At 40.1% G+C, this 16,531-nt stretch overlaps 1 protein-coding gene across 2 annotated transcripts in view; it reads right to left on the reverse strand.

The window, feature by feature from the left end:
* Positions 1 to 441: 441 nt before the first annotated feature.
* abcd3a (ATP-binding cassette, sub-family D (ALD), member 3a) overlaps positions 442 to 16,531 on the reverse strand; it is a 61,819-nt gene continuing 45,729 nt past the window's right edge. For both annotated transcript variants that reach the window (XM_075452053.1, XM_075452054.1), the window contains exons 19-23: positions 7,369 to 7,458; positions 7,159 to 7,278; positions 6,450 to 6,554; positions 3,935 to 3,991; positions 442 to 2,283 (exon numbers count right to left, since the gene is read on the reverse strand). In XM_075452053.1, the coding sequence (XP_075308168.1) occupies positions 2,206 to 2,283; positions 3,935 to 3,991; positions 6,450 to 6,554; positions 7,159 to 7,278; positions 7,369 to 7,458 (450 nt within the window). In that variant the 3' untranslated portion in view covers positions 442 to 2,205. The remainder of the gene's footprint in view (positions 2,284 to 3,934; positions 3,992 to 6,449; positions 6,555 to 7,158; positions 7,279 to 7,368; positions 7,459 to 16,531) is intronic.

The raw sequence follows: 16,531 nt of genomic DNA on the forward strand, positions 1-16,531 counted from the left end.
AGTCTAGACTAAACATGGAGAAGCAGCATTTAGCTGTTATGCTGCAAACAAGTGGAACAAACTGCCAGTGGAGATTCAACTTACACCAAATGTATACATTTTTAAATCCAGGTTAAAAACATTTCTTTTCTCATGTGTCTATGCATGAAATCTGCACGGTATCTTTTAATTTATCTGGACTGTTGCTTGTTTTTCAATTAATTAATATTTTTTTATTTGTTTCTCTTTATATTCTTTTATGTATTTTTAATGTTTCTTCCACTCCCTGCTGCTATGCTTTTATTTTACGTAAAGCACTTTGAATTGTTTTGTACATGAAATGTGCTATACAATTAAATTTGATTTGATTTGACCTCTTGACCCAGTATGAACCTTCCAGACCCCTCAGGTCATCTGGATCCGGTCTTCTACCCATTCCCAGAGTCAGAACCAGACATGAAGTAGCTTTTCACTCTTTATAAGATTACAAACAATTTATGACAAGAATGCTTTTTATGTGCATTTGTAAGCTGCATTTAAAAAAAAAATCTTGATAAAAACACCTAAATTAAAAAAAAAAAAAAAAAAACAATCAATCAATTTAGCAAAAAATGTTTTTACGATTGGAAAAAATAACCAAAACATACCCTGCTAAAGCAAATTCCTGAATACCCATTTCCTTTCATCTAATTTATGTGACCCAGCCCACCAGTTTTATTGGTCATTTTTCCTCCAAATTGTTTCTGTTTGACATTTCAGTTTGCTGTCAAATGTAATGCAACCTTGCACATCTTCATGTCATGTCGGCTGAGCCCTCAAAGCAGGCTGCTGGGACTGATCATCCGGTGAATAGCGAGATTGGACACTGGTTTGGCTGCAGAGAACTCATCTCGCAATGGCAAACTTGCAGGTAGAGGCATGATTTGATGGACAGGCAAAACAAGGAGAGGCTCAGGCCCTCTCGTGAAGTCAAAGGGAGCAATGGAGGGTCGGCAGTTAAAGACAAGACACCAATGACGGTCCACTGGCCAACTTGCCAACAACAATGGACCAGGGCAAAATAAATAATAAAAAATTCTCTGCGCAATTTATCCAGGGAAGGGAGAAAGCAACATTTGCTGCTTGATGTTCTATGTTAAGGTGTAATAATCTACTCCTCTTCTTATAAAGCATTTACACTGGCTTGCCAAAAGCCACCACTTGGATTTAATTTACCAAAGCAAATTATCTGGGATTGCTTTGTATGGTCAGGCCAATGTTCAACAACATAATGTGCCCGACAAAAAAACAATTTCAGACGACTAAATGAATATACTTAGTCTCCAGCTTTATACATCAATAGATTTTTTTTCTCCTTGATAGCATGGATATATTTTAAAATGACACTGCCAGGATTCATTGGGCTCAGATTGTTGAAGCATGGTTCAGGAAGCAGGAAACATTTTCAGACATGGAGTGGCCACCATAGAGTGCACTGTTGACTTGTTTGGGATGTGCAGGAGAAGACTACGCAGCAATCTAATTATTCCATCATCGATAAAATGATCTTGTAAAAAACTTAATAAACTATGGACAGATATAAATGTTTAGAAACTATGGCATGGAAAATGCGTGCCGTGTTTAAAGGTGGTCCAACTACATATTAGTGTGACTTTTTTGACAAGGCAGTATATTTAGGCAAACATTTAGAACATGTACACTGAATCATAAAAAATTGCGGTTGCGGTCGTTGTTTGATATCACCTGTGGTTTACCATTCAATATGTGGTGTTGCAGTTATGGCAACAGCCCCAATTAAAGGAGGCTGACAACATTTAATATTACCAAGTTTAGTTTAGATATAACAAAAAACCTGAAAATGATTATGTGGACAATTTAATATTAAAGGAAACCTGCAAGGCAAATTTTGGAAGAATTTACACAGGTCATTTTCTAAGTTGGACATGTAACCAATGTGACATGTGATATTATGCAAAAATGATAAAAACTGTAGAATAAGTCCATCTTTCTTCCAACATCTCATATGTGACAAACAATCTACAAGTTTTTAGATTTAGAAAGATTAGACAGGACTAAAGTGATTTGTCAAAAATAGAAAGTAATGCTAAATTACAAAGGATTAAAAATGTAATTTTCTTGTTTTAGCAATAAGTTTTATCTTCAGTGCAAAGAATTAATGGACTGGTATAACGGAGCACTGCGTGTACTGCTTATTTCAAAAGCCAGTTAGGAGCCAAACTCTACAGTTTCTTCTGTGATGGGCTTGAACTCGTAGGTCCCTCTCCCATCCATGTGGAGGTAAAACTTCATGGAGATAACAAGAAAAAAAGGGAAAAATTAGTAGGAAAACAAAAACAAACAAAGTAAAACAATAAAAGGAAACAGTTTCAATAAGCACAAAAAGGCTAAGACTGAAATCTTTCAATATATAGGAATTTGTTTATCTAATTTAAACGGGATTCAATTCTATTGTTTCCCATATACAGTGGAAACCGCTTATAGTGGTCACGGATATAGTAATCAACCGCTTATATAGATCAAAAGGCTTGGGACAGAATCATTTCTATACAAATGCTGTTTAAATAATTCGTTTATAGTAATCAAGAAATCCGCTTATAATGTTCATTTTTGGCCATTTTATGAATGTAAACTTGTGCAAAAATAATTTTAAAACTACGTGTAGCTATTTTATTTTTTACTCCCTTGATTCCTTTCTGGACGTCTGCTTCTGCCCTATGCTTCTGCCTCGCTAGCTAACGTAACGAGTTGACACCGGGCAGCAAGCGCGCGAATCATGGCTGGAAAAAGGAAGTCATTTTCTCTGAATGAAAAACGTTATCTCCTCGAGGCGTATGGCAAATTACCAAAAACGAGCCAACGAGATGCTGCGGCGAAGCTTGGCATTCCTCAGGTGCTTTTCCTGGGCGCCGTCGTTTTCTTTCTCCGTCGTTAGCATTCATGACTGTCTCTCGTTGCTTAATTAGACTACACAAGGTAGCCTGAGGAATGCCAAGCTTCGCCGCAGCATCTCAGCTCACTGCCCGGTGTCAACTCGTTACGTTAGCTAGCGAGGCAGAAGCATAGGGCAGAAGCAGACGTCCAGAAAGGAAACAAGGGAGTAAAAAATAAAATAGCAAAAAAATAAAATAATACAAATTCGGTTTTAGTAATCAACTGCTTATAGTGTTCAAATTGGCTCTGGACCAACGTGATCACTATAAGCGGTTTCCACTGTACTTAAAAAGAATACCATATGCTAAAATGCTTATTCAAGTCCAATGCATCAAATTGTAATGTATAAAACAAAATTAAAAAAATTAGAGCACTGAGCTACGCTACCCGTTTGTGAATAAAATCTGATCACATTTCTCTTTTTTCTGCAGTTAATGTTTCATAGTACATAAACTAACTTCTCTGTGCAACAGAGTCTTAACCCATCCTTTTTCTGTTTTTTTAAATTTAAGCAGTGTGTGTGATGATTTCTTTAATTTATTAAAACAAGAGTCTCCTACAATCACCCCAAATTTACTCTGTGACTGGTAAGGTGTAGAGTTGTCCAATATCCACTATTATCCTGTAACCCATGTCCCTTTTCACCAGTTCAACTGGGTGTAAAACCACAACCTTGTCTTCCTTTAAGACTAAGGCTTAAGATGCAATCAGCACCACATTAGATGAGCTATCATTTCTCTAGCATACCCAAACATTTAAGATATACATGTAATTTTGACACAAGTATAGGTTTGCACAGCCTTATAACTTTCCATGCCATTACTGCCCTGTAAACAGAGATTAAGCAGGCACACATGTTATGCATTGTATTTAACTAGGATATTCTGATTTTCAAAGCTTTGTCATAGGACAAAAGTAACTTGCAGTGCAGTGAGAAGGCATTAAAGTTTTATGTGGGGCTGTAGGTTATCCATGTTCCTTCAAAGGAAACTTCAATCATTACCTCATGGTGCTTCCACAGGGACTTTCTATGGGACACTGTGAACAAGGTGATGCCCACCTGTGGATTAAGGAAAACACAACTTGTACTGCATTGTCTGAAAGAACACATCAATATTACATGCCCTTAATATTTTACGACAATATGACTTTTTTAAAGTGCTTCTGACACCCATCTTATATTTGCCACCATTATGAGTAAATCCAACTATTTTTGTTGACAGTTCAGATTTAATGACACCACAAATCTTTCATGCTTTTTACTTCTCTCTCATGTATTGTTGTAGCCATTTGTTGCTGCACTAAATATGTAGGCCCCAGCTCTGCCGCATCTCTCCTCTGAACCACATTGGTCATAGTATCGCAATCTATGTGAGAAAGCCGTTACTCTGGAGCTGAGTATATTTGTCCACATAACAGAGCACAATCTGCTTTGCAGTGTTGGTGATTTCTTTAAGTTTCCATAATGAAAAGTGAATAAGGTTGTTATCCATCTGAAAACCAGGATTGTGTCAGATTGGGGAGTATTTACATGGCGATAGCATTGTGTGAAAGACTGTTTGCTTTCCACCAGATTAATCTTTTTCTTCTGTATAGAGGGAGACTGACTTTTTTTTTTTTTCCTGGTAAAACTGAAAGATTATTGAATCAAGTGATGTAAACCATTTGTTCAAGGGTTTTATTGGAAATATGGATGAGGGGTAGCTAATTTGCACTAGGATTTTCGATGATACTTAAATATCTAATATTGCCAGTGTGAAGTGGCAGTGGTGAATTTTGAGCTGTAGAATCCCATGCAGAAACAAACCATGGTAGTATAGTTGATTTGTTCACATTTATGACGTAAGAAGATTTTGGAAAATGTATTTATCAAGTGTTTTGTGGGCCTGGTATAACAAAGCAATTGCTTAGCGACTAATTTTATGGTGCGAGATCGTGTCTTGTATTCCTCTGTTCCCTTAATTCTGTATTTTTCTATTCTGTCTAATTTCTGCTGGTGGAGTTTCAGTGAAAACGGCAAATAGGAAACAGAGTACAGCAGTGGCTGCTCACAGAGTACAGCAGGCCTACCTGCAGCAACACAGCAGTCTCTGATGCTGGGGATGACTGTTGCTAAAAGGCTAATCCTACTGAAATGGAAGTCCACGTCTCCCCCTTGCTTTCAGAGGTGGTTGGCTGATATGGCTTCACTAATACAGATGGAAAGACTCAGGTTCACAAGGACTAATTCAATGGAAAAGTTTCTGGCTATTTGGGGCCCCTTCCTTGCCTCCCTGAATGAGACCAGGACAGATGACAAATAACTGGAAGCTTTACTGCATATTTGTTTACACACTCATTTATGTCTATTTGTGCTTACTAATGTCACAGATATCTTTTTCTAATTTCATTGTGCGTGTCTGAGCCGGGGTGTTGTTACTGTTGTTGTTGTTATTGTTATGTCTGTTCTCCTTTTTAAATGAAAACAAAATAAAAAAAAACATTTAAAAAAAAAAACAAGTATTTGTAGTATGTTGAATAATAATAGCTAATTGGCTAAGTGTTTTTTCTGCATCTAATGATACAATTATGGTCTTCATTTGAATGTGTTGAGGAAAATCGATTTAATTATAAGATCTGCAGATGCCATCTGAGGCTTTTGACCCTTACCAGACTTAAAAGCCAGTCTGTTAAGGGTGACTTATGGATGAGATGACAGTTTCTACTCTGGTGGGAAAAGCTTTGATTTACAGTCAAATTTGTCATGCATACCGTGGTTCTCCGTCACTTTCAAGAGCTTGTCTGAATGAAGTTATGATTGACATCAACCTTAAGGAGAGCAGTGTCAAGGATGACTGTATGCCATCACTATAACAGATATTTGCAACTGTCAATGTTAAATAAGGTCCTTATCTCATGTTTGAAAAGGGTTTAACATGATGACTTTACATAGTTTTTCTAACCAGATCTAAACTCTATTCCACAAAGATGTACCATTTCTGTGTACACAAAGGTTGTGGATCTCTTGGGATGCTGTTGACAGGTTAATGTAATATAATCCATTTAAAGAGTACCAGCAGTTTGTGTTCAAATAGAATGGCATCAATGTCCAAGCACAATTGTCCACAGTTTGTCAGCATTGTTCTCACATCAGTAACACAAGTGTGTCATTCTTATATACTATTTAATAATTATGTAAAGGAGTAGAACTTGAAGACCATCTGGTTTATGACATACATTTTTGGTCTAACTGGGACAGAGTCATCCTTAGAGATGGATAATTTGGACTTAAGACTGAAGTGTTCTGTCAGTGAAATGGTGCATCATCTATATCTTTATCACCATCATATTCTGTGACTAGATTTACCAAAAGTGACTGAATATTTTCAGCCACTGTGAATGTTTAATATTCTTTCAACGCATACTTACATACTTTGTTACATACTTTGTTACCAATCAAACTGGGAATGTTTCTGAACATGATATTTATCCTTTTTCAAATCATTTAAATACATTTGTGTTGTGCTGTACGATCGTACCGTTCTGCAGTGGCTGTAGATATAGTCCTCCACATCAACACTCACTGCGCTAGTACACTCATCAAGAATGGCAAACTGAGGCTTGTGGTAGAACAGCCTGGCCATCTTAATATAGAAAGACATCAAGCACAAAAACACCAGTATAAATGAAAAATCTAAATTATTCCTTTACCAAATCAAGACAGATATGGAGAGTTAAAGGTGCATAGAAAGTGACTGCGACAACAGAATCAGACAGAGCTGGCATAGGCCAGCTTGAATAGGGCACTCATCCATCTATCCATTTTCCAAACCTGCTTAAACCTATTCAGGGTCAGGCAGGAGCCAGAGCCTTTCACAGCTGTCATTTGGCAAGAAGTGAGGTACACCCTGGATGAGTAGCCAGTCCATCGCAGGGTCAACACAGAGACAAACAAGATTGACAACCATGCATGCTCACACTCAATAGGGTCAATTTAGAAAAAACAATTAAACTAATATGCATGTTTTATGACTCTATGAAGCCAGAGTACCCAGAAAGAATCCACGCTAAAATGGGAGACGCACATCAAGAAGAGGCGACAGTGCAAACCATCACACCACTGTGGAGCCCTGAACAGGGCACTCAGTTTAACAAAAATTTATAGATGGTGTCATGTTTACCCATTTAAATCAATCATTTGTAATGTCGCCTGTTCAGCCCATAAACTGTGGGTGCATGAGTTCTTACAGCCATCCTCTGCTTTTCTCCTCCACTGAGAACATCCATCCAGTCCTGAACTGAATCCCAGCTGCCCTCCCTGTCTAGGATGTGACCCAGCTGAACATTGTCCAGATACTCCTTCAACACCTGGACACAGACAAGACAAGGTAATTAGAAACGCACACAGTCAGTGGAAGTGAGCAGTTATGCAGGAGTTATTTTCTTATTGTGCCCCACCTGGTCAGAGATGCCTTTCCTCCTCTGGTCTTCAAACGTGTCAGGGTAAATGACTTGGTCCCTCAGAGAGCCTAAAGTCATATAGGGTCTCTGTGTAATCACAATAAAATCAGTCAAACCTAAACTTAAGACAAGATTGGGAAGTTTTGTATGAATTCAGCTGACTCCAGTTGGTGAAGTTTTTTTCTTTTTAGTATTACAATTTTTTTTTCTTAAGTCACCTTCAAATGGCTATGATTTCAAAGGACTTACACTTTCAACACTAGTTTCAGTAAGATCCAAGTCATAAGTTGATGGCAGGGCTCTAGAGTGCGACCAATTTGGTCGCACATGCGACCTATTTTCTCAAAAAAATCTGAGGTCGCACAGGTGCAACCACCCGTTAGAGGAAAAAAATAAATAAAAAAATCTACGCAACTCTGAAAGTCTCCCTGTGGTTCAACAGACACACATTAGACCCATATCGTGGTCTAAACCAATCAGAGATAGTGAAGGGCGGGACCCCCCTCTGATTGGCCGTGTGTGTACGTTTGAACACGCGCATCCTGTAGTCAGACATACAGGTGATGAACCTCGGCTCGTGAGATAAACAGTGGATGTAGCCGCGGGTGATAAGATGAAAAGAACGACTGACAACTTTTTCGTTAAGTTAAGGCCTGATTCGTCCGAAAATAACCACAACCAATGCCCTGACACGGAGCCATCAACCTCCCACGTTATGTCATGTCCTGGTCCGGAGCTAGCTTCAGATAATGAGCCACATACGATCGACTCCGAGCCAGAACCAACTGAAATTAAAAGGGGTAAAGTGTATACATTTCGAAGAGAATGGCTTGACCATTTCGAATTGAAACGCTGAAAAAGCACAACGCATCTATGAAACACATTACCTGCTCAGTGTCCCCTCTCCCCGCTGCCTTTCAGCGGCAGGCAGCAGCAAACAGATCATCGGACGAGGCCGAGATGATAATCAAGTTTAACGTTGCCTAACATATTGCAAAAGTTCCCTTCACTAAGTTCAAGTCCGAAATAATTCTTCAGAAGAAAAATGGCTTGAACATAAACCCGACGTACAGCAATGATGTCTCGTGCGCGCAAATTATGGGAGTCATCGCAGATACATTGAAAAAAAAGACGTCTGTGCTAATTGCGAACAGTGAGTATATGGCATTCCTGATCGTTCAGGAATGCGTCATTGTGTACGGCCGTATCTTGAGGAGAGGAAGACCGGTGAATATACTGATATATATATTTAACCCAACTACAGGAGTTGGCCATCCGAGGGGCATGTGACTGCAATGGAGGATAGTCCATAAGACATTATGCCATGAGATGTTCAGTTTGAAGCCCTTGAAACACTTGCAATTTTAATTTAGATTTTCTTTTTATCTAATTTATCTTGAGATGTTTTAAGTTTAAATTTCAGGCCAGTGAAGCACTTTAAGCACCAACACTTTTTCAGTAAGTTTCAGTAAGTAGTTAGTAAGTTAAGTTCAGTAAGTTTGTAGAATTGTGCTTCAAATAAAGAACTTTATTTTGACCAGATTGCTAGTTAATCGTTTACAAGTCAATATTGCCTATATGGACAACGATTTAAAAATAAATAAATAAATAAATAAAAAAAAGTGAACCTGCAAAACTGCAGTGTTTGAAAATTTGGGTGCACCTAACTTTTGTGCTGGTGCACCTAAGAAAAAAAGTTGGGCGCACCAGTGCAACCAGTGTAAAAAGTTAGTCTAGAGCCGTGGATGGACTACCTTTAGCAGCAACAAACTGCCAAAATAATTTTCTCTGACATTATTAATCTTCAATATTGTTATAGAGGAATTTAGAAACTCTATCTTATGTTTGCAAGCATTTGTTTGTGTAAAGCTTTTTTCAGGTCCTGCCACAACATCTCAATCAGGTGGAGGTCTCGATTCTGACTGGTTCATTAATTATTCTCTTTTTGGCCAATTCTCTAGCAGATTTGCTGGTGTGCTTGGGATCATTGTCCTGTGGCAAGATCCAGTTTCAACAAAGCTTTAGTTATCATACAGATGGCCTCACATCTGAATATAGAATACTTTGGAAAATGAAATGACTGCAAGATGTCCAGATGTGGTGGGTGTAAAATAAGCTCAACTCAGCCCAAATCATCAACCGTCCATGTTAGAAAAATATCATGAAGTTATACTATGAGAAAAGCAGTACCATGTGTGAGAATGTTTTACAATGTTGCAGGGTCAAGGGACACTGTGTGCTGGAGAAAGGCTCTTATCTGTCTTATTTCAGCTGTGTGAACCATGATGTACTGAACAAAGAAGACTTACACGATTAATTACTTTGCACTCATCTAACGTAGAAAGTGATAGGAGGGAACGACAGGAATGTCTTGTGACCTTAGGTGGCTAATGCTTCAACAAATTTTCTTAACAACTTGGTCCTTCGAGCCAGATCTCAACATCCTTTCGGGCATTCAGGGTTGGAGTTGATTCCGTGCACGGGGACGATGGACCTAACAGAAGACCTCCAGCTGAATTGCTGTAATTCAAAGGCCAGCTTCTAGTGCAAGGGGGAACGAGGTAACGAGATCATATTTTTGAATCAGTGGCCAGACTTGCTGGATTTGTAGTAAGAAAACACTTGAGTTATTATTTTTGCGAAAAATAGAGTATATTTAACTAAGATCTGTAAAACCAATGAAGTGAGTATAAACAGTATTATATTCAACTAAGACCTGCTCATCCAGTAAAGTTCAATATTAAAGTGCAATATTAAACTAAGATCTGCAAGACCAGTGAAGTTCAATATAAATGTGATTAACTAAAACATGTAAAAAGTCAGTGCAGTTCAAGAGTTAAAGAGTTTTTATCCCAGTTAGTGCTGAGTACAGATAAAGTCATTGTAGTGGGTGACTTTAATATTCATGTAGATGTTGAAAATGACAGCCTGAATATGAACTTTAATTCTATATTAGACTATTGGATTTTCTCAGAGTGTTCACAGACCGACTCACTGCCTTAATCACACCCTTGATCTTTTGCTGACTTATGGCATTGAGAGTGAACAGTTAACAGTGTTCCCTCATAACCCTGTCTTATCTGACCATTTTTGATAACCTTTGAGTTTACATTACTTGACTATACAGTTTCTGAGAAGAAATTTACAGATTTAAAGAATTAATTCCATCATCCTTTTCTTCACTGCCATGTGCAAATATGACAGAAGACGACTACCTAAATTTTACTCCAGCAACACTTGACTCTCTTGTTGACAGCACTATAGTTTCAATGTGTACAGCACTGGACAATGTTGCCCCTCTGAAAAGGAAGGTAATCAGTCAGAAGAGGCTGGCTCCTTGGTATAATTCACAGCTGCGTGCTTTAAAGCAGACTGCAAGAAAGCTGGAGAGACAGTGACGTTCCTCTAATTTAGAAGAGTCTCAATTAGTCTGGAAAGATAGTTTAATAACGTATAAGAAAGCCCTTCGTAAAGCTAGAACTGCTTATTATTCATCATTGATAGAAGAGAATAAGAACAATCCCAGGTTTCTTTTCAGCACTGTAGCCAGTCTGACAAAGAGTCCGAGGTCTGTGGAGCCAGGTATTCCTTTAACTCTCAGCAGTGATGATTTCATGAGCTTCTTTATTAATAAAATTGTTTCTATTAGAGTGAAGATTGATGGAGTCCTTCCCACTATTATCAGTGATGTATCATCAAGTACAGCAACTTTAGAAGTATCTTTAGAACCTGATTTGTATTTAGATGGCTTCTGTCCAGTTGATCTCTCTGAACTAACAACAGAAATAGTCTCTTCTAAACCATCAACTTGTGTTTTAGACCCAATCCCAACCAGACTGTTGAAGGAGGTTTTCCCATAAATTGACACTTTCATTTTGGATTTGATCAATCTGTCTTTGTTGACAGGATATGTACCTGTTATTGGGATTAAAGGGACTGCATTAGGCTGGTTTAAGTCATATTTATCTGATAGATTTCAGTTTGTTCTTGTAAATGAAGAATCTTCCCCACACACCAGAGTAAGTCATGGAGTTCCTCGGGGTTCTGTGCTTGGACCAATTCTTTTCACTTTATACATGCTTCCATTAGGTAACATTATTAGACAGCATGGCATAAATAACCATTGCTATGCTGACGATACTCAGTTGTACTTATCTGTAAAACCAGATGAACCCAATAGGTTGGTCAGACTACAAGCCTGTCTTAAAGACGACATGTTCTGTTCTGATGAGAACAGGAGAGATCGTATTTCTCCAGTTTTAGTTTCTCTTCATTGGCTCCCTGTTAAATTCAGAATATAATATATAAAAATTTAAGATTATTCTCCTCACATTTAAAGCTTTTAATGACCGAGCGCCATCATATCTTAAAGATCTCATTATAAGATATTTTCCTAACAGAGCACTTCGCTCCCAAACTGCAGGTTTACTTGAGGTTCCCAGAGTTTCTAAAAGTAGAATGGGAGGCAGAGCCTTCAGTTATCAGGCCCCTCTCTTGTGGAATAAGCTGCCAGCAAATGTCCGGGAAGCAGACACCCTTTCCACTTTAAAGACCAGGCTTAAAACTTTCCTTTTTGATAAAGCTTATAGTTAGGGATGGCTCAGGTGATCCTGAAACATCCCATAGTTAAACTGCTATAGGCCTAGACTGCTGGGGGAGCTCATCTGTCACACCTTTCCTCACTTTACTCTCTTTTTCCCCTGTTTAACTTCTCAAATGATATTATGTACATGTGACATTATTGTGGTCATTAACTTGTGTTTCCCTGTTCCAACAGATATCCTTTGAATGGTGTTACAGTGTTTTTTTCCCCTCTTTTCTGTCTTCTCAAACCCCAGCTGGTCGAGGCGGATGGCCACCCTTCCTGAATCTGGTTCTGCCAGAGGTTTCTTCCTGTTAAAAGGGAGTCGTTCCTTTCCACAATCGCCTCAGGCACGCTCAGGACGGGAGATTGGACTGAAGCAAGGTTTTGGTGCAATCTGTTGGTTTCCTTAGCTACGAAATTGTTTTTGAATTGTTTATGATTTCAATTAATTGAATTCCAATTGGCTTGAATTGGACTTTATTATTTAAGTCCCTTGAGATGACATTTGTTGTATTTGGCACTATATAAATAAAAACTAGAAAGCTGCAAGCAACTGTAGGCAGGACCGAGATGGCGTACGTTGGGGCATGCGCTGGACGTTGGAGCTGCAGCTCTGCCCACACGCATGATACCCTCTGCGTATGTACGAGCACATAATAATCCCAATGCGGAGGGGTTTTTGAAAATTTCTAGGAGGCGCCACTGAGCCATTTTGATCCGCCCACACACGATACCCTTTACATACGTACGAGGTTGTCAGGGTGGATGTGTGTGCCAAGTTTCATGACCTTGTGATGATAAGGCTTTCAAATCACGAACGCCATCACAAGATTTTCACCGCCTGGCCACGCCCACACCATTCAGAGTTTGGAAAAGTTTTTCAAAGAATTTTTCCCTCCATGTCTTAAGAGTAACCTGGCCAAGTTTGGAGCTGTTACCATGAAATCTGTAGGAGTTTGATAAAATGCGAGTTGTTGAAAAAAAAAGACGTTTCCGAGCACCAGCAAGTGGCGCTGTAGGTGTATATCACTATTTTATATGTGCGCGTTCAGGCTGGGTCCAGCAATCACCGTATGAAGTTTGGGACAGATTGGATAATGTATGTGGGAGTTATAATCGACTTAATTTTTCATGGAGAGTCATAAATTTGAGGCATCGCCACGGCCACGCCGTTTGAGGTTTGAAAAAGTTTCTCCATGATTTTTTCCCACCATGTCTTATGAGTAACCTGGCCAAGTTTGAAGGTTTTTGCATTAAATATGTAGGAGGAGTTTGATCAAATGCGAGGTGTGGAAAAAAAAAATGTTTCCAACCACCAGCAGGTGGCGCTATAGGTGGATGTCACTATGATAATATTTACGCGTTCAGGCTGGGTCCAGCATTCACCGTAAAGAGTTTGGGACAGATTGGATAATGTATGTGGGAGTTATAAGCGACTTAATTTTTTGTGGCGAGTGATGGCGAGTCATCAAACTTTGAGGCGTCGCACCGCCCACGCCCTTTAAGTTTTGAAAAAGTTTCTCCATTATTTTTTCCCTCCATGTCTTAAGAGTAACCTGGCCAAGTTTGAAGTCTGTAGCATTAAATCTGTAGGACAAGTTCGATCATATGCAAGGCGTGGAATCGGTCAAAAACTGACTTTCCATCCAAAATGGCCGCCTTCCTGTGGACGTGGGACCATGGTGACCCCAGACTTTTTTGTGGGTCTGGGCATGATGAAGGAGTGTACCGAGTTTCGTCGTCCCACGCGAAACTAATCCTATTAAGAGGACCATTTTTAAGCATTATAGGGGAGCTACAGAGTCAATGAGCGACTCCCAAAAATATAAAGTTTAGATTCTTTCATGTCGTCAACTGGCAGGTGGCGCTCGCAAAATTTCCTGAGTTTTCGCATACCTTTTGCAAAGAATAAGAAAAAGACGGAATAATAAACCTTACAGATACAATAGGGTCCTTGCAGTTTCACTGCTCGGTCCCTAATAAACCTTACAGATACAATAGGGTCCTTGCAGTTTCACTGCTCGGTCCCTAATAATAATCCTTACAGATACAATAGGGTCCTTGCAGTTTCACTGCTCGGTCCCTAATAAACCTTACAGATACAATAGGGTCCTTGCAGTTTCACTGCTCGGTCCCTAATAATAACTAGAAAGCTGCAAGCAGCTGTGAGCGGGACCGAGGTGTGCGTACGTTGGGGTATGCGCTGGACGCTGGAGCCGCAGCTCTTGCCACACGCACGATACCCTCTGCGTACGTACGAGTACATTATAACCCAATGCGTAGGGGTTTTTGAAAATTTCTAGGGGGCGCCACTGAGCCATTTATCTCCGCCCACACACGATACCCTTTACATACGTACGAGGTTGTCAGGGTGGACGTGTGTGCCAAGTTTCATGATCTTTGCGATGAAGATAAGGCTTTCAAATCACAAACGCCATCAAACGATTTTTACCGCCTGGCCACGCCCAAACCGTTCAGAGTTTGGAAAAGTTTCTCCATGATTCTTTCCCCCCATGTCTTTAGAGTAACCTGGCCAAGTTTGGAGCTGTTACCATAAAATCTGTTCGATAAAATGCGAGTTGTAGAAAAAAATGACGTTTCCGACCACCAGTAGGTGGCGCTGTAGGTGGATATCACTATGTTATATGTGCGGGTTCAGGCTGGGTCCAGCAATCACCGTATAAAGTTTGGGACAGATTGGATAATGTATGTGGAAGTTATAAGCGACTTAATTTTTTATGGCGAGTCATAAATTTGAGGCATCGCCACGGCCATGCCCTTTGAGGTTTGAAAAAGTTTCTCCATGATTTTATCCCCCCCCCCCCCCATGTCTTACGAGCAACCTGGCCAAGTTTGAAGGTTTTTGCATTAAATATGTAGGAGGAGTTTATCAAATGCGAGGTGTGGAAAAAAAGAGACGTTTCCAACCACCAGCAGGTGGCGCTAAAGGTGGATGTCACTATGTTATATGTGCACACGTTCAGGCTTGGTCCAGCATTCACCGTATGAAGTTTGGGACAGATTGGATAATGTTTGTGGGAGTTATAAGCAACTTAATTTTTGTGGTGAGTGATAGCTAGTCATCAAACTTTGAGGCGTCACCACGCCCACGCCCTTTAAGTTTTGAAAAAGTTTCCCCATGAATCTTACCCCCCATGTCTTAAAGGTTGGGTAGGGGATCTTTCTCTTGAACATTTTTTTACATATTGCTTGAAATACTCTTCACACCCCCATTGCAACCAATTAATTAAAAGTTTTGACATTAATATGAAAAGTTTTAGTGGCCTCTAGAACGTACAACCTAGGAAAAACAGTATCCAATCATTGTGAACGGTCCGTTCACAATGATTGGATACTGATGCCGTCTATCAAACTGCAATCTGCTCCTCCCTCCCCCTCCTTCCCCCTGTGCGCGTACCCTGCTCCGTGAACGAATTACGCGTCCAGAAGCTTGGCAGGAAGCTAAACTAGAGCCAGCTTGGCTAGCACCTAGCATTATTAAACGTATAGTTAGCATATACTAAATACTAAATACGGCAGCGATCGATGCTTGCTGTCAGAACAGCGCTCGTGCACCTTCGTGCTTGTGCGCGTTCATGTACTCTAGAGGCGTGCCTTCGGGGGGAAAGTGAAGAAAAGGGTTGGGACTTTTTACCTGTGTATTTTCAAAAAGGAAGCTTCGCTGGACTCAAAATCCAGGATCTCCTACCCTACCTTTAAGAGTAACCTGGCCAAGTTTGAAGTCTGTAGCATTAAATCTGTAGGACAAGTTCGATCTTATGCAAGGGTCAAAGGTCAAAAATGGCACGAAAACTCACTTTCTATCCAAAATGGTCACCTTCCTGTTGACGTGGGACCATGGCGGCAAGAGACTTTTTTGTGCGTCTGGGCATGATGAATGAGTGTACCGAATTTCGTCGTCCCACGCAAAACTAACCCCAATGCTGGGACCATTTTGAAATTTCTAGGGGGGCGCCACTGAGCCATTTTTTCTCCCCACATACAATACCCTTTTACATACGTACGAGGTTGTGAGGGTGGACGTGTGTGCCAAGTTTCATGACCTTGCGATGATGATAAGGCTTTCAAATCTCAAACGCCATCACACGATTTTCACCACCTGGCCACGCCCACCCTGTTCAGAGTTTGAAAAAGTTTCTCCATGATTTCCCCCCCACCCCATGTCTTAAGAGTAATCTGGCCAAGTTTGAAGCTTGTAGCATTAAATCTGTAGGACGAGTTCGATCATATGCAAGGCGTGGAATCGGGCAAAAGTGGCACCAAAACCGCATAAAACAACTTTTTTTTGCACCTTTATTCCTAACAATACCTCCCCAGATGGCAGCATCGCCAAGGCCTTAGAGGGACTTACATCACTCTCTGCAGCGCTGGCAGAGAACTCTGGTATCAACGACATCTTCACTGGCACGAGGGAGAATTGGTTCTGCCAGTGGAGCGGCCTAGTTGCTTCAGTACTGCCATCTCTGTCTGTTGTAGCAGCCATACTAGTCACCTGAGGTGGTTGTTGTATCCAATGCTTGAGAGGACTGTTCCAAAGATTGATTGAGACCACCC

The sequence above is a fragment of the Odontesthes bonariensis genome, chromosome 20 (genome assembly GCF_027942865.1).
Source record: "Odontesthes bonariensis isolate fOdoBon6 chromosome 20, fOdoBon6.hap1, whole genome shotgun sequence".
NCBI lineage: Eukaryota > Metazoa > Chordata > Actinopteri > Atheriniformes > Atherinopsidae > Odontesthes > Odontesthes bonariensis.